At 39.5% G+C, this 19121-nt stretch overlaps 1 protein-coding gene across 1 annotated transcript in view; it reads left to right on the forward strand.

The window, feature by feature from the left end:
• The window catches only part of Ccdc171 (coiled-coil domain containing 171), a 338028-nt gene that overhangs the window by 140971 nt on the left and 177936 nt on the right, over window positions 1-19121 (forward strand). Inside the window, exons 19-21 of the mRNA XM_052176698.1 lie at window positions 8789-9015; window positions 9287-9469; window positions 13231-13416. Of these exons, the coding sequence (XP_052032658.1) occupies window positions 8789-9015; window positions 9287-9469; window positions 13231-13416 (596 nt within the window). The remainder of the gene's footprint in view (window positions 1-8788; window positions 9016-9286; window positions 9470-13230; window positions 13417-19121) is intronic.

A 19121-nucleotide genomic window follows, 5' to 3' on the forward strand; every position in this document is an offset into this window, starting at 1 on the left:
AATTCTGATACCAGCTATATGGTGCTGGATAAATTATTTAAATTTATGTGGTCAGCTATGAACATAGTGGAGCATGTGCCCTTATTACATATAAGAGCATCTTCTGGGTATATGCCCAGGAGTGGTATAGCTGGGTCCTCAAGTAGTACTGTGTCTAATTTTCTGAGGAATTGCCAAACTGATTTGCAGAGTGGTTTTACCAGCTTGCAATCCCACCAACAATGGGGAGTGTTCCTCTTTCCCCACATCCTTTCCAGCATCTGCTGTCCCCTGAGTTTTTCATCTTAGCCATTCTGACCAATATGAGGTGGAATCTCAGTGTTGTTTTGATTTGCATTTCCCTGATTTTCCTTTTTGGATATTTATGTCAACTTCACACAAGTTAAAGTCATATAAGAGGAGGTTGCCTCAAGGAAATGGCCTTCGTAAGATCAGGCTGCTCGCAGGCCTGTAGGGCATTTTCTTAGAGATTAATATGAGAGGGCCCGGCAGATTGTGGATGGTGCCATGCCTGGGATGGTGGTCCTGAGCTCTATAAGACAGCGAGTGGGTCTTAGCAAGCTATGGGGAGCAAGCCAGTAAGCAGCACCCCTCCTTAGCCTCTGTCTCAGCTCCTGCCTCCAGGTTCCTGCCCTGTGTGAGCTTTTGCCCTCACTGCTTTTGATGATGAACTGTTAGGTGGAACTGTGAGCAAAGTAAACCCTTGCTTCCTGAGTTGCTTTTGGTTATGGTGTTTCATTACAGCAGTAGTAACCCTAAGACATTGAATAACAGGAGTTCCTAGCTAAAATGTTTGTTACGCAAAAAAGTAACTTGCTTTTGAATATGTAATGTCCAATGAAGGTCCATTGTTTTATCTGTCTTGATTACTGATGCCTTAATGGAACTAACACTACTTTTTACCTTTTCATGAAACTGGAAGTTTCATGATGACGACTTGTAGCCACTTTTTAGAAAGTACTTACAGTGTTTGACCACTGCTTTCATAAACTTTGATGATGTATTCATAAGCAGTGGGCAGGGATCGCAGTTTTCATGTTGCCTCTATAAATACTGGACAGGTGGCAACCTTTTGCTTTTGCAATAGTGTTTGCCCACTTGAGATAAATTACCTCTTCTAGATATCCAAATGGTGTGCCTGCAAGAGATCATTTACCTCAAACAGGGGAGGATGCTATGCTCACTGAAGGGCTGAAGCATCAATCATTGCAAGAGTAGATTACAGGTGGCTGAACTTTTTGGTACAACTGTCTAAGATAAAAATGTAACAATAGAAACAACTGTACTTGATTTGGTTTCTGAATCCATCTCTGAATGCATCCAAGGGCAGATGGGCACAAGTAGAGTATACATTTTATTGCACATCTTTTCTATAATTAAAGGAAGGCATCTTGATTGTCTTGAAGATAGACGACTCAGACACACCCTTGCTAGTAAGTTGCTACCACTTTACTTCTTATTGCATAGTTTAGTCAACTTTGTAGCAGCCACAGCTCAAAAGGACCAAACTCAGAAGCCCGATTATGTTCAAGTCAAGACTGAAGTTTCATATTTAGGAAGGTTAAAACAGTAGGAATTTGTAATTTTGTTAATAAGAAGTTGTTGCTGTATTTTAAAGATCAAAGATTTTATCTAGCCAAGCCAGGTTTTATATGCCTATAGTACCAGTGGCTTTGAGGCAAAAGCAGGAAGATTCCAAGGCTAGCCTAAGCTACATAGGGAGTTCTAGGTCAGCCTGGGCGCCGTTGTGAGAACTAATTTAAAAGGAAATGTTGAATTAGTAATGTTTCTGATATTATTACATTATTCATCATTGATGCCTTTATATACGTTTTTGTTAATTCACTATTACACTTTGCTAAAGGGGGTTTCTGACTCTGAGAGGAAAAGTTTCATTTTAATTAGAAAACACACTATAGACATTTAGTTTTCTATGCGGTGATTGTATTTTCAGTAGTAACAGATTTCTGTAATGTTTTCTAAGGACTTCTAGTTTTATTACACACAACATCATGGATATGCTCTCTATGCCTGAATTTTATTATGAAAAGCAAGATCAGGCTGGAGACTCCTGAAGCATCTCCCCATCCCCTCCAGAGCCCTGCCACTTTCAGCCAGTCAGCTGCTTAGGAATTTGTTGGAAGATTTTAATTGTAGATGTGAAGGTGTCCCCTTCTATTGGAGAAAGTAATTGTGTAACCTAGGATCTGCTTCTTTATACTGGTCACTTTATCTAAGTTGGGAAAGTGACTAGCAAATGTATTTAGCATAAAGAAAAAATTGCTTTTAAGCAGGCATAAACTTTAAAATGGTTGAGACAAGTAAACAGGAGGATTTTTAGTGACTTTTGTTCTCTGTCATGTAAATACATATGTAATCCTGGCACTACAGCACCGCTTCCTCCTTTATTATACAGCTGTACTTCCTGTGATAAGATGTGAGCTGCGTTGTAAAAATGCTTCTTAAAACATAAGTTATTTAGTGCTCTGACTGTGATTTATGATGTTCAGCACACACACTTAGGATGTATCATTCCTAACTCCTTAACAATTCAGAAGCATGCCTCAGGGGACTGTACTGTCATTTGGCTTTATCCTTCATTAGAGGCTAGAGTCTACCCATCACATCAGTAGCTTAGTAAAGTGAAAATACTATATCTTAAAATTTAATTGTAGTTGAAAATTTAAGTCTCTTTTAATTGAAAATGTCATTACCTTTATATTTCTTAAAAGTTTAAAAACAAATCGTATATTTGCTTTAAAAGTAATTTTTGATATAACATGAAAATTAATATTACTTTCTCTTGGTACTTTTGAATGTATTGTTGAGTTCAGTATTGTTGCAGTTGCTATGAAAGTAAACTGGGATGTGATTAATACAACAAATACATACAAATATCCATATATGCTAGCCTGGCATAGTGAAGACACAGCAGCTGGAAGTGAAAAAGAGAAATATAAATATATGGTGCTAAAGACACAGGGAATATGTATATTTGATATTAAATGATATATTATATTGGATATTAAGAGAAAAATTTTGTTCTTTCACTGAACAGTGAATTATTTAATATATACAGTGAGTTATTCACTTAACTAGTCTACATTATATGTTGAATGCCATCCAATTGTGCTAGCAATTTTTTGTCATTACTGACTTTTTTAAATCACTTATTAGTAAGAAAAGAATTGTGTATTTTAATTACACTCTGCATGACTTTGTCTGTGATACTCTTGGAGAATATGTTTATAATGAGTGTCAAGTAGCAATAAAATACATTACCCTTCAAATCACACATTGCACCCCACACAATAATAGTTGGAGACTTCAACACCCCACTCTCAACAATGGACAGATCATGGAAATAGAAACTAGACAAAGTGAAACTAATGGAAGTTATTTTATGAATTTAACAGATATCTATACAACATTTTATCCTAAAACAAAAGAATATACCTTCTCAGCATCTCACGGTACCTTCTCCAAAATTGACCATCTACTCAAAACAAAACAGACCTCAACAGGTATAAGAAGATTGAAATAATCCCATACACCCTATCAGATCACCACAGACAAAGGCTGATCTTCAATAACAACAAAAACAACCAAAAGCCCACTTACATATGGAAACTGAACAACATTCTACTCAAGGATAACTTACTTGGTCAAGGAAAAAATAAAGAAATTAAAGACTTTTTAGAATTTAGTGAAAATGAGGGCACAACATACCCAAACTCATGGGACACAATGAAAGTAGTGCTAAGAGGAAAACTTATAGCTCTGAGTGCCTCCAAAAAGAAACTGGAAAGAGCATACACTAGCAGCTTGACAGCACATCTGAAAGCTCTAGAACAAAAAGAAGCAAATACACTCAAGAGGAGTAGATGGCAGGAAATAATCAAACTTAGGGCTGAAATCAACCAAGTAGAAATGAAAAGAACCATACAAAGAATCAGCCAAACCAGGAGCTGGTTCTTTGAACAAACCAACAAGGTAGATAAACCCTTAGCCAAACTAACCAGAGGGCACAGAGACAGTATCCAAATCAACAAAATCAGAAATAAAAAGGGAGACTTAACAACAGATACTGACGAAATCCAAAAATCATCAGATCCTACTACAAAAGCCTATACTCAACAAAACTGAAAAATCTAGATGAAATGGACAATTTTCTAGACAGATACCAGGTACCAAAGTTAAATCAAGATCAGATAAATGATCTAAACAACCCCATAACTCCTAAAGAAATAGAAGCAGTCAAAAAAAGCTCAGGTTTAATGCAGAGTCGAAAAACATCCCATGCTCATGGATCGGTAGGATTAATATAGTTAAAATGGCCATTTTGCCAAAAGCAATATACAGATTCAACGCAATACCCATCAAAATCCCAACTCAATTCTTCACAGAGTTAGAAAGAGCAATCCTCAAATTCATCTGGAATAACAAAAAACCCAGGATAGCTAAAACTATTCTCAGCAACAAAAGAAAATCTGGGGGAATCAGTATCCCTTACCTCAAGCAATACTACAGAGCAATAGTGTTAAAAACTAAATGGTATTGGTACAGTGACAGGCAGTCGGATCAATGGACAGGATTGAAGATCCAGAAATGAACCCACACACCTATGGCCACTTGATCCTCGACAAAGGGGCTGAAAACATCCAATGGAAAAAAGATAGCCTTTTCAACAAATGGTGCTGGTTCAACTGGAGGTCAGCATGCAGAAGAATGCGAATTGATCCACCCTTGTCTCCTTGTACTATGCTCAACTCCAAATGGATCAAGGACCTCCACATAAAGCCGTAGACACTCTTAAGCTAATAGAAAAGAAACTGGGGAAGACCCTTGAGGACATCGGTACAGGGGGAAAGTTCCTGAACAGAACACCAATAGCTAATGCTCTAAGATCAAGAATTGACAAATGGGACCTCATAAAATTACAAAGTTTCTATAAGGCAAAGGACACCATCAAAAGGACAAATTGGCAACCAACAAATTGGGAAAAGATCTTCACCACTACATCAGATAGAGGGCTAATATCTAATATATATAAAGAACCCAAGAAGTTAGACTCCAGAAAACCAAATAACCCTATTAAAAAATGGAGTACAGAGTTAAACAAAGATTTTTCACCGGAAGAACTTTGGATGGCGGAGAAGCATCTTAAAAAATGCTCAACTTCATTAGGGAAATGCAAATCAAAACAACCCTGAGATTTCACCTTATACCAGTCAGAATGGCTAAGATTAAAAATTCAGGAGACAGCAGATGTTGGCGAGGATGTGGAGAAAGAAGAACTCTCCTCCACTGCTGGTGGGGTTGCAAATTGGTACAACCACTCTGGAAATCAGTCTGGCGGTTCCTCAGAAAACTGGGCACCTTACTTCCTGAAGATCCTGCTATACCACTCCTGGGCATATACCCAGAAGATTCCCCAGCATGTAATAAGGATACATGTTCCACTATGTTCATAGCAGCCCTATTTATAATTGCCAGAAGCTGGAAAGAACCCAGGTATCCCTCAACAGAAGAGTAGATGCAAAAAAGGTGGTATATATACACAATGGAGTACTATTCAGCCATTAGAAACAATGAATTCATGAAATTCTTAGGCAAATGGATGGAGCTGGAGAACATTGTACTAAATGAGGTAACCCAGACTCAAAAGATGAATCATGGTATGCACTCACTAATAAGTGGATATTAACCTAGAAAACTGGAATACCAAAAACATAATCCACACATCAAATGAGGTACAAGAAGAACGGAGGAGTGGCCCCTTGTTCTGGAAAAACTCACTGAAGCAGTATAGGGCAAAACCAGAACAGGGAAGTGAGAAGGGTTGGGTGAGAAAACAGGGAGGGAAAGGGGCTGATGGGACTTTCGGGGAGTGGGGGTCTAGAAAAGGGGAAATCATTTGAAATGTAAATAAAAATATATCGAATAAAAATATAGTAAAAATGACCATCTTGCTTAATGCCAAGTTTCTGAACAGAACATCAGTAGCGTATGCTCTAAGATCAAGAATTGACAAATGGGACCTCATAAAATTACAAAACTTCTGTAAGGTCACTTGTCAATAGGACAAAATGGAAACTACCAGATTGGGAAAAGATCTTTATCAATCCTACATCTGATAGATGGCTAATATCCAATATATACAAAGAACTCAAGAAGTTAGACTCCAGAGAACCAAATAACCCTATTAAAAAATGGGGGAACAGAGCTAAACAAAGAATTCTCAACTGAGGAATACTGAATGGTTTAGAAACACCTAAAGAAATGTTCAACATCCTTAATAATAAGGGAAATGCAAATCAAAACAACCCTGAGATTCCACCTCATACCAGTCAGAATGGCCAAGATGAAAAACTCAGGGGACAACAGATGCTGGAGAGGATGTGGAGAAAGAGGAACACTCCTCCATTGCTGGTGGGACTGCAAGCTCTGAAAATCAGTTTGCTGGTTCCTCAGAAAATTGTACATAGTTACTACCTGGGGACACAGCTATACCACTCCTGGGCATATACCCAGAAGATACTCCAACATGTAGTAAGGATACATGCTCCACCATATTCATAGCAGCCTTATTTATAGTAGCCAGAAGCTGGAAAGAACCCAGATGTCTCTCAACAGAGGAATGGATACAGAAAATGTGGTACATTAACACAATAGAATACTGTTCAACTATTAAAAACAATGAAATCATGAAATTCTTAGGCAAATGGATGGAACTAGAAAATATCATCCTGAGTAAGGTAACCCAATCACATATGGTATACACTCACTGATAAGTGGATATTAGCCCAAAAGCTTGGAATACCCAAGATACAACCCACAGACCACGTGAAGCTCAAGAAGAAGGAAGACCAAAGTGTGGATACTTTGATCCTTCTTAGAAGGTGGATCAAAACACCCATGGCTAACAGCCAACCAATAGACTAAGCACAGGGTCCCCAATGGAGGAGCTAGAGAAAGGACCCAAGGAGATGAAGAGGTTTGCAGCCCCATAGGAGGAACAATAATAGGTACCAATCAGTACCCCCAGTGCTCCCAGGGACTAAACCACCAACCAAAGAATATACACGAAGGGACCCATGACTCCAGCTACATATGTAGCAGAGGATGGCCTTTTCAGACATTAATGAGAGGAGAGGCCATTGGTCCTGTGAAGGCTGGATGCCCCAGTGTAGGGAAATGCCAGGTTCAGAAAGTGGGGGAGGGGTTGGCTAACAGGGGGAAGGGGGATGGTATAGGGGGTTTTTGGAGGGGTACTGAGGAAAGGTGATACCATTTGAAATGTAAATAAAGCAAATATTTAATAAAATAAAAAATAAAAAAAAGAAAATTCATTACCTTATATTCTCTGATGTCAATGTACTGGAAACTAATGAATAAAATTCATATGTTCATATTTTGAACAAATACAAGAACTTTCTTTAGAGATTATATCGTTTTTAACATTAATCTCATGTACCATATAGAAAATTAAATTACTCCTTTTAATTAAAAAATTATTTTCTTTTTTTTTTTTGAGACAGGGTTTCTCAGTATAGCCCTGGCTGTCTTGGAACTCACTCTGTAGTCCAGGCTGGCCTCAAAGTCAGAAATCTACCTGCCTCTGCCTCCCAAATGCTGGGATTAAAGGCATGTGCCACCACTGCCCAGCCTAATTAAAAAGTTATATGTACAATATTATATTTTTATCAAATTGGCAATTTTTGTTTTAGATCTTACTCTGAAGCAATGTGGTTTTCAAGTTTTGACTGCTACATGGCACTGATGATTTATCCTTCTGTTTATACATTGAGGAGGAGAATAAATAGAACACACTTCAAATTGTAGAACACAGAGCGTCTGTGAGAGGAGTGCAGAGTATTGCTGAGTCAGCTCTGAGGCCCCTAGGAAACCATTGATTTCCCCTTAGTCACTGCTGCCCTTTCACTCTGAGCTATATGTAGTGCCACAATTAATACAATACATCTTGACATGGTAACACTGCCTAAATTTCATTGTGCTTTTGATAGGAAGAAGATTTAAATGAACTCCAGTAGTGCAGACTTTTGAAATGTAGAGCTTACAGGGCTGGATTTGAATTTTAGGAATCTCTCAGAATAACCCTTGTACATGGATGGCGCCATAAGCTAAACAAGGACAGAGAACGGCTTAGAGTAGGGACATGAAGCCACATCACTTCGTGAAGGTGTGAATACACCTGTTATCTGTCATCTGAAATGGCATTTATGAGGAAGAGTGGTGACATTTTATTTATCAACATTAAGTATAATTATTAATCACAGACTTAATGGTCTGGTAGTAATCAGCTGGCATTGCATATACAGGGACCCGCAAGCCCCTTAGTTGCAGGTGATTACTAGAATCCCACAAGGAAATAGGTAATTGTCGTTATAGAATTTTAACTGTCTTGAAACAAGGCAAATTGTGTTTTCCTGTCTGAGAGCCTGAGTATCATGGCGCCAAGGCCAGGAGCAGTCATGAGTATGAATAGAAGCCCAGATCCCATGGAGTGTCAGAAAGGAAAGGGAAGGTGACTTGCTCGCGTGGCAGGGTTCCAGGCAAAGGTCAGACTGTAAGTCAGTGAGGGCTCTTCTCGGAGCCATGAGTCATCTGTGCTCGGCTTGTCATGTGAAGCTTGACGGGGAAGGGACTTTTCAGACAGGTTGTTACAAAAGGAGAACCGTATAACTGGAAATCATTCTATTGAGATCAGTAACGTTGTGACGCTAACATGAGGCAACTCATATTTCATGCTTTTCTTTCTTTGAAGATCCAAATTCCAGAATTTGTGGACATTTACTCATAGGTGCAGCCAAGAATTCTTTTGCAAAACTAATGGATAAGGTTAGTTTGGCAATGGACAGCATTCCTCTGCATAGCAGCCGGAGCATAACATACGTGGAAAAGGATTCTCTGGTTCAGAGGCTGGCCCGAGGACTTCACAAAGTGAACACGCTGGCCCTGAAATATGGTTTGTGCAGCCATATGCCCATCATGGTACGTGCTGTTTCTTTTTGTAGTGACTTTAGGATTCGTGAGTTAGAGTGTGTTTCAAACTCCCTAGTTCAAATAAATTCTTTGTGGATAATTTAGTTTCATGCAAACTTTTAATAAAATAAAGCCTCTGGAGTAAGTTTACTCACTTGGTTTATAAATAGCTAGTATTATTTGTATAATGTTTGACTTACATTTAATTTATGCTCATTGCTATTGACTTATTAGTAAATTAGTAACTGATGTTTCTAAATGTATTCTTATTTAACAACAGAAAAGCACTGCGTCATTACAAAAACAGATTTTTGGGTTCACGCAAAGGCTGCACGCAGCTGAGGTAGAGCGCCGCTCCCTGCGCCTCGAGGTGACAGAATACAAGCGGACCGTGCAGGAGATGAAGAAAGAACTGGACAAGTCACAGAGTCTGCAGACACAGTTAAATGAGTTCAAGCACTCTGTAAGCAAACGGAGGCTGTGCGATGCCTTCCTCTCCATCTCTCCCGTAACGCTGACTGATGAGTAGAAATAATTTAGTCTCTTCAATAGGATCAGTTTTTTATTTTTTTCTGTTATTTTTTCAATTTTATTTCTTATTGAAAATAGATTTTTTTCAGACAGTATATTCTGATTCGTTTTCCCCTCCCCCATCTCTTTCCAGATCTCCATTTCCTCTCCTTCCCAAATCCTTACCCTTTCTTTTTCATTAGAAAACAGGCCATCTAAAAAGAATAAAAACAAACAGATTAGAACAAAACAAACATACAGAAAAAAAACAAGCCAAAGAAAAAGAACAAGAGAGACATATAGAAAGAGAGATAATATGTTCACACGTACAGGAATCCTATAGAACACAACACTGGGAACTATAATATATGTGCAAAGGACCTGGAAGGTTAAAGACAAAAACCTCCAAAAATGCCAGTGAGTGTGTGTGTGTGTGTGTGTGTGTGTGTTCCGTCCACTGCTGAGCACAGAGCCTGCCCTTAAGCCTGGGATTGTATACCCAGCATCTTATTAATTAATCAGTTATCAGTGTGTGTGTATATGAGTATAATGTAAAATCTTAAGGTTTTTTTTTTTTTGAAAGTTAGTTGGATGGTGTTTTGCTTAGGCAAACATGCAAAGGCGTGTTTTCCTGAAGTTGACACAGGTGAAAGACTAAGGCAGACTCCTGAAGGAGCATTGAACTGAAACAGACACAAGAGAAAAGATGGTCTAAAACAAACATGTGAAAGGACACATGATGAGGGATTCTTTGCCAACAGCACACATGTGGTTAGCCTTATGTTGTGTAGTTGAGTTGCATTTGTCAGGGTTCCACAGAAAGACAGAGCAGAAACCTTCTGGAGTGTGCTGCAGCTTCTTGGTGCTTCAGCTAATATCAGCCCAGGCTGATTGACACAGTGATGTCAGCTGTGACAGGTGCACATGCTGAGGAAACATGGTATTTAGAGGGTATAAATAGGACTCAATGGATAGTGACAGAGGCAGCACTAGGCTGGCTTACAGATCTAGCTATGCAACACTTGTGGGTCCCGAGACTTCACTGAGAGGCACAGCTGAGAACTTCTGGCGGGTCTCCAGTTCCCTACTAGCAGAAGCTGAGGCCTGGCTGTCTCTGCTAGGTAGTGCCACCCCTGCTGATCCGTGTTTGCTATCCCAACTCTACCAAACTAGACTACTGGTATATCCATAAAGTGTTTATGAGTGGATCAAGCTGCCACTGCTAACCTGTGAACTAAACTGCCAATTTCTAGACAACACAGATGGGTGTTCCTCCAAAGAACCTTTCTGAACAGGTCCATTTCCCCCCTATCCTTTCTTTCCTACTACCTCTGCTAGTGGTGGGCTAGTAGAGAGGCTAAAACATTTTAAAACCATTATTAAATAGGTTTTAAAAAAACTAAAGTTGCATGGGTGTGCCTGTACTGTGTAAGTGCACACATACACACATGCACTTGTTGGTAACAGTGTGAGTGTGAAAGTTAGAGATGACTCTTAGGAGTCAGATCTCTTCACAGTGGGTTCCGGGGCTTAGCCTCAGGGTCAGGTTTGTGCAGCAACAAGCACCTGGCCTGCCATCCCATCTCATTTTTCCAAGATTCCTATTTTAAAGCATGCATTTTTATTTTAATTAAACTTCTATTTTTTCCAACTGATACAGGCACGTGGTTAGCAAAACTAACAGCCCTAAAAAGTGTGTGTTGGAATGTAGCAGTTAAGCAGGATTGCTTTCACCTCAGGAAATTTGCCTGTTAATTATTTGCAGATGATAAAATGCCTTCTGTTGAGGAGCCTGCTGTTTGTGGAGGAGACAAAACTCTCCTCTCTTAGATTTTGAGTAATTCTATTCTTGTAATTTGACCTAGTATGTCTGACCTAGATCCCACATGCTTTTGAGGAATGGTGGCCCGTGAGAGCTGTTGTTCATCTTTCTGAGTGCTGTCACAGAGAGTAGTCACTTTATATTTTGAATACATTATTTAGTCTCATATATGTGCTCATGGTATAAGTTTATCCTTAAATTTAATTGAAGCAACACTTTTTCTTGCTATTAGTTGCATAATTTCTGATCCCCTAAGAAACATTTTTTTTTGTTGTATTTGCGAGAAGACTGAGAGATAAAGAGTTTCATTAAGATAGTAGTAATATGTATTTTCTAGATCAGATAGAGTGAAGTATGATTTTTATTCTTCCAAATCTAGATTTTTTTTTAAAGAATTCAAATCAGGTGACATTATGTCTGTGATAAATGATAGACTCTACTTTAAGTCCCGTTTCGCAGCGGGAAAGCTCCGACTCTTAAACATGTGCAGGCGGTATAATGAAGATACTGTGTTTCCCTACTTCCACATGTACTTTGTAGCTGGCCCCACGGCCATGGAGAACTGGGTACACTGGAAGGAAATCTAGGAATGAAAGAGAAAGAAGGAGCCAAGATGAAGCTCTTTCTGATCAAGGCTCAATATTTAATGTTTAACTCTGAATATATATGGGAAAACCCATCCCCTGTTTCGCCTGTATCTTGTCGCAAAACAAGCTCGCAGCATCTGAGGTAGTCAGATGCCTCTGCAGGAAACTGTGGATGTGGTAAAATAATAGACTTCCACCCAGGTTGGCAGAAAACCGACTGTGGCAAACAATTAAGGCCTGTCTGGTTAGCCAGCTCGAGGTTGGGGGAATGGCACACGTACCTTTTGTGAGACATTTTTCTCTTTTCACTCCAAGATCACAGTGTCAAGTTTCTTGTTTTACTAATGCAAACACTTGGAAGAAGGGATATTGGAGTATGTCTGACCTAGATCCCACGTACCTTTGAGGAACGGTGGCCCGTGAGAGCTGTTGTTAGTTTTCCTGAGCGCTCTCACAGAGTAGTCACCTTATTGCAAGTCATCCTTTATGTTCTGGCATAAGGAGCATTCTTTATTTATTCTCTGTGTTGGGGGAGAAAGCTAAAGGAGTTCTCAGTGCAGTGCAGCTACTGCCATGCAAGATGGATCTGTGTGGGAAAACAAGGAAGGCACGTTTTGATAATGACTGTGGGAAAAGGAACCGACGTAGCATGACAGTGAGAGCATGGGTGGGACTGCCAGACCTCAGAGGGCACGGGCCAGAGAGAGCCATCGAGTGTGGCCACTGAACACAGACACAGGGGATCTCTGGATACTTATGGTCATTTGAGTATCCATCTTAAAGGCTTTCAGTCTTTTAATCATCATTTTTACACAAAGTTTGGAATTTCAAGTGTTAAGATTTTGACTAAAAAGATAACAGTAAAAGTATGATTGTTATACTTTAAAAACTAAACTGATAGTTTACCTTACTTTTTATTTTGAGGAAAACAAATTTAATGTTTTGTGTTATAATAAATTCTTAGAAATGTTTGTTATATTATTTTGCATAAATATATCTGTTTATGTATATATGTATTCATGTACACTGTGTGAGTGTATGTGTCCAGGCACCCACGGAGGTCAGAAGGGGACATTAGGTCCCCCACAGCTGGAGTCCTAGGTGGTTGTGAGCCCCTGCCCCCACCTGGTGGGTGCTGGGAACTGAACTCTTATTTTCGTGAAGCGCATGCAGTAAGTGCTCTTAAGCATGGGGCCACCTCTCCAGCCCCATATTGCATTCATTATGTTGGTAAATGAAGCTCTGAAAGAACAAATAGTACGGTGATACAATTGGCTTGCAACTTTTTTTCTCTTCTTTTTAAAGAAATTGATCACCCACGAGAAGTTTGAAAGTGCATGTGAAGAACTAAATAATGCATTACTTCGGGAACAGCAGGCACAAATGCTGCTGAATGAACAGGCCCAGCAACTGCAGGAGTTGAATTATAGACTTGAACTGCACTCCAGTGAGGAGGCTGACAAAAACCAGACTCTCGGAGAAGCTGTTAAGGTAGAGCATCTCTTGTATCATGAGTTATTTGCTCCTTGTGTGGATCCTGGTGTGTGTGTGTGTGTGGTGTGTGTGTGATATAGCTCCCGGAGAGAGGACAGATCCGTAGGTGTGAAATCTTCCTCTGTAAATGGCTTGTAAGAATGGTGTGAAGTGTCATTCCATGGTACTTACAGGCTGTAAGGACATGTATGGACACTGTAAAGGTCAGCTTTAATGACTGGTTGAAGGCAAAGTGAGTGCTTTTCCAGTAATAGTTTTTTAAATGAATATTTTATTGAAAACAACTTTTTATCTAATATATTCTGATCATGGTTCCCCTCCCCCATTTCCTCTCATATCTACTCCATCTGCCTAACTACCGACTCTACACCCTTTATTCCTCTTTCTTTAGAAAACATAGGCAAACAGAAAAACCAAACCACAATAATAAAAAAGGAAAAACCCACAAGAAACACATGTACACATGCACATACACACAGAGTATAAAAACATAAATTCAGAAACTGTAACATACAAGCCAAAGATCAGTGAGACAAAAATGCCCAAACAAAGCCATATGAGTGAAAACATCTACAGAAATACCATTGAGTTCATTTTGTGTTGACTGTCTACTACTATCCTTAGGTGTGGTTAATATATATAGTGAGATCATTGGAAAAAAATTTCCTTTGCAAGTGGATGTCAGTTGGAGAATGCTTCTTGTTAGGGACAGGAGTCTGTGTCTGCTTCTCCCTCTCAGCACTGGGATCCTGTTGGACTTGAACTGTGCACTCCCTGAGCATGCTGCCTCAATCTGTGTGCGTTCATATTTGCATCCATCCTGTTGTGTCTGAGGAGCCACTATTACCTTGGTATCATCTTTCCCACTGCCTTTTACAGCCTTTCTGTGTCCTCTTCCACATAGCTCGCTGAGTCCTCAGGGGAGGGGTTTGATGAAGACAATCTCATTTAGGACTGAATTTTATGAAGTATCTTACTCTCTGCACATGGGTCTCTGTATTAGTCCCTATCTACTGTAAGAGGCTTTGTCTCTGCTGATGGTGTAGAGAGGCACTGATCTATGGGTATAGCAGAATAGCATCAGGAGTTAGTGTTTTGTTATGTTTATTTGGTTTCCCCCTAGGCCCATGGCCACCTAGGTAGTGACAGGCATGGTTTCCATCTTGTAGAATAGACCTTCAATCTAACAGAGAGTGGTTGGTTACTCCCACAATGTATGTGCCACTATTGCAACAGCATGAAGGCCTGTCATGAAGGCAGGTCACTCTAGAAGATTTCAGGGTTGGTAGCTGGATTTGTAGTTACTTTTCTCCTCTAGTAGTATTCAGAGTACCATCTAGTACCATGGATACTAGTCAGTAGGGGTGAAGCCTCTAGTTAGGCACCAACTCAGCTTCTCTGTGTTTAATGAGATATGGGAATGTTGTCTTCAGCAATAGGGCATTACCATCAGTTTGTGATAAATAATTTGGCCATATCCTATTCTATCAAATTTTTCTCTAATTTGTCAGTTTTTTCTGCCCCTCAGTTAGATGTCACTTTCAAACATGGCTGTTTCCTCTTACAGACTAATCTTACCTTCATTGTTAGGGATTAAAGGTGTGTATTAAAGGGCATGTCTGTATCCAGCCAGATCAGACTGTAATCCAGAGTACATCTTTATTCTGGCCAAAGACATAGAAGGTCTTTGGATGTGATCTCGTGCCAGAGAAGCCCATGTTGCTGCGTTAAACATCCTCTACACTCATCTCTTCTCCCTCTCCCCTTTCAATCCTCCTGTTCTTGTCTGCCCGGTCTTTCCATAACTACACATTGTAGTTCTGCTTTCTCAGGATCCCCCAGCTCTTTACTCTACACCTAACTTCAGTAGTCATATGGTTTGTTGCATGCCTAGCAGAAGCTTAAGAGATAGCACTCAGACATAGGAGAGAACATCACTACTTGCATCTGGGATCTGGATTACCTCCCTCAGGATGAATCTTCCTATGATTTGTGATGTTTCTCCTTCCTCTATTCCTGTCTTCTTAGACTTTGTTTTTACACAGTGTCCTGGATTTCCTAGATATTTTGTGACTGGATGTTTTTAGACTTAACATTCTTTTGACTGGGATATCCGTTTCTTCTGCCTTGTCTTCAGTGCCTGAGATTCTCTCTTCACTGTTTTGTAGTCTGTTGGTGAGGCTTGCCTCTGAGGTTCTTGTTTGACTTCTTAAAATTTTCACTTCAAGATTTATTTTTGTTTGGGTTTCTTTAATGATTCTATTTCTTTGAATTCCCCTTTCACATTGAGAGTTGTTTTCATTATTTTATTCCACTGTTTGTGTTTTAGGACTTCTTTCATATCTTTTCATTCATATCTTCTTCAAGGTCCTTGAGCATATTCAAAATTGTTTTGAAGTCCTTGTCTTGTGCTTCAGCCAATAATACACTTCTCAGGGCCCACTGTAGCAGGGTTACTGGTTCTAGTGGAGGCATATTGCTTTGCCTGTGAAATTTGGTATATTTTGTGCTGGTGTCTAGTCTTTGGAATAAGGACAATTGAGATGATTCTAGGTGCTCATGTCTGGTCTAGTCTTTGTTGTGTGGGAACTCTGTTGATTAGTTTCTGTTGTCCATTCTAGATCTTAGGAAAATGTGCTAGCTGTGGGTTGACTAATAGAGAGTGCTTTTTCAGCTTGTTGGGTGGCAGAGGGCTAGAGATGGGATAGAAGAAAGGCTAAGAGGGGCTTCAGTGGATCCTGTCCACACCGTCAGGCAGGCCCCCAGGGAGTTGGAGGTATGGTGGGAGGAGAGCCTCCCACAAACACATTGCAGTGAGACAAAGGATGATCTGGAGAAACAGGAATGAAAGGGCTAAGGGGACTCTGGGTCTGTACCAAGTATCCAGTGAATGGTGTTGAGGTGGGAGGAGGGCCACCTGCAAGCAGGTGAGAAGGGGGCTGCTGAGATTCTGCACAGGAAGGAGGGTGTGATTCACCTTACCTGAGTCCTAGCCATGTGGCTACTATGGTCCCAGGTAGATGTGTTTAGGCATCAGGGCTGACACGAAGGAATGGGGATGGAACAGAAGGGGGGCTGAGAGCCCACAGGAAGGAGCAAACCAAGGCCTGGCAGAGTCCCCAGTAATGGTTTTTGGAATTGAATTCTTTAATATATGTAACATTTTACCTTTTTCCTTTTTAATTGACAGCATTTATATACTTGTGGTTTCAAAGATTGTGTTACATACAGAATTTTTCCTGGGGAGATGCAACACACATGTCTACTCATCCTGGATAGGGAACCCATGATTGATCGAAGTATGGATACTACCAGAGTTCAACTTGGTGAACCAATTGAGTTTTAGTGGGGTTAGTTACAGGAGTATGGGTGAGGGGTTACAAAAAGAACAGAAATGACTCAAAGACAGCAGCATCACCAAGGTCCACCCCAGCATGGATGACATTTCATAAAGCTGGGAACCTGGAGCATACTGCACAGCCTGTAGGCAGACACATCAACAGGTTGGAGAGTGTTCCTTCTAAGTTACTGTGGTCTAAACGTCTTCTAGGCAGCTGGTTTGGATTCAGCATCTTTGCAGCTTTGCTCCTCTGAGAGTCTTCTTGACAATTTGGTTTGGCTAAGAGTCTTTTCTTCAGCTGGGCTTATCTGAGAGTGACTGTCAATCAACTTTATTGCTTACTCTGGGAGGGAGGGGCCTGTAAACCTGATCAGTTTCAGGGACTTCCTGAAGGTAATTTGACTTGTTAATCTCTCTGCTTAGAGAGCTTCCTGAAGGAATTTTTCAATTTGGAAGAAACTGTTCTACAACAGATAGCTCAATGGTAAACTGCTTGCCAAGTGAGAAGCTGAGCTTGATCCTCAGCACCCAAGTTAAAAAGTCAAGTGTGGTGGCATGCCTGTAATGCTGTGCTGATGAAGCAGAAATAGTTGGATTCCTGGTACTTGCTGGCTAGCCAGAATTGCCTAATCAGTGAACTCAGGCTAGTGAGCAATGATATGTCCAAAAGCAAAGTGACAGGCCTGAGAAATGACCCCAGTGCTCTGAATTCATTTATGTATATACCCATGCATGTGTGTATGTATACATATATGGATACAGTTGCATACTCTTATGGGGTACAGGGTAATATTTAAAAAACAAATGCATAATTGTAGAAGTTTCATTTCAGCGTAATTAATTTATTTATTATTCACATATTTCTTTGTAGTCACATCATTTACCATTCACTCTTTTAGTAATTTTGAAACAACATTATTAACTATAGTCAAGGAAGAATAGAGAACCAGGATTTATTCTTTATGCCTGGCTATAACCATTTAACCAGCACTCTGCCCTTTCTAGACTCTGTTTAAGACAGGATGTATCTGTACTTTATTAAGTTATTGTTAATAAATTCAGATTTATCCCATATTCTCCCTCATCTTCATTTTCCCCCTTAGAGAAGTATAAGATATCTATATCTAAATCTTTATCTGTACATCTGTGACTTCTTAATCATGATTAACTCTTAGATGAGGAATTACTTGGTCAAAAGCCACAAACTGTTTAATTTTGAGATCAGAGTCTTGCCATAAAAGTCCAGACTGACCTTGAAGTCATGATCCCCGTGTGTTAACCTTCCCAGCACTGAGGTACAGGCATACGCCACCACACCTGGTCTCCCATGGACATTTTTGAAGTGCATGTATTATCAGTTGGCTCTCAGCAAGTTTTTAATGAATCTCATCAGTTCTTAGATGTTTGAGGACTGTGCAGTTGCCCAATCTGGCAATTACTATTTCTACAATTTTTGCCAACTTAATACATATGTTTGTTATTTTGATTTATATTTCTTTGATTATCAATCAAGTTCAGCATTTTTACAAGTATATTTGTCACTAATATTTTTGTGCTTTATATCCTATAAATAGGTAATATAGTTGATGGAGTCATATGGGAGTCTCTCTGTAAGTGTTGGCACTTATGTTTATGTATCATATCTTCCAGCTGAGAGTTGCTTATATTAGTTTCCTTAAAATATGAGTCGCTTAAATATTGTTGTCAGGAGTGGAAAATTGTTTAATTACTATCTCTTAATTAGAACTAGCAGGTGGTAATGTAAAAATGTTCTCTTGTGGGAGGTAGCATGGTTCAGTGGAAAAAACCAACTGGCCTTGGAACAAGGATTCTCTCATTCAAATCCCTGTTCTGTCACTTGAGCAATCTACTTAACCTTTCTCAGCCTCACTTTGTCCTGCAGAGATGGGGATAATGAGACCCAAGTTACGGGATTTTCCCGAGACTAAATTCAGATACTATTTGAAAACAATTATATTCTTGACAAATACTCTTCTGTGGTTTTCATAAGACTTTAAAACAGTAAGATTTGTATCTTCCTATTTATGATATAAAACACACTCATGAATAGAAGACAAAGACAATACAGATGAATAAAAAAGTTACCTATGGTATATTATCTGAAAACAGCTACATTTTTTAAGGATTTTAGTTTTAGTAGTTTCTTTACATTTACTTATTGATTAATTTAGTGTGTGTGGATGTCTCACACATGTCTCATGTGGTGGAAGGAAAGAACAACCCCCACAGAAGTTGTCCTCTGACCTGAACATTCATGTATGTATGTGTACTCACATACATGATACATATACATAATAAATAAATGTTAGAAAAGAAGGGCATTTGCTTTTGGTTTTTAGTT

The sequence above is a fragment of the Apodemus sylvaticus genome, chromosome 3, assembly GCF_947179515.1.
Source record: "Apodemus sylvaticus chromosome 3, mApoSyl1.1, whole genome shotgun sequence".
NCBI lineage: Eukaryota > Metazoa > Chordata > Mammalia > Rodentia > Muridae > Apodemus > Apodemus sylvaticus.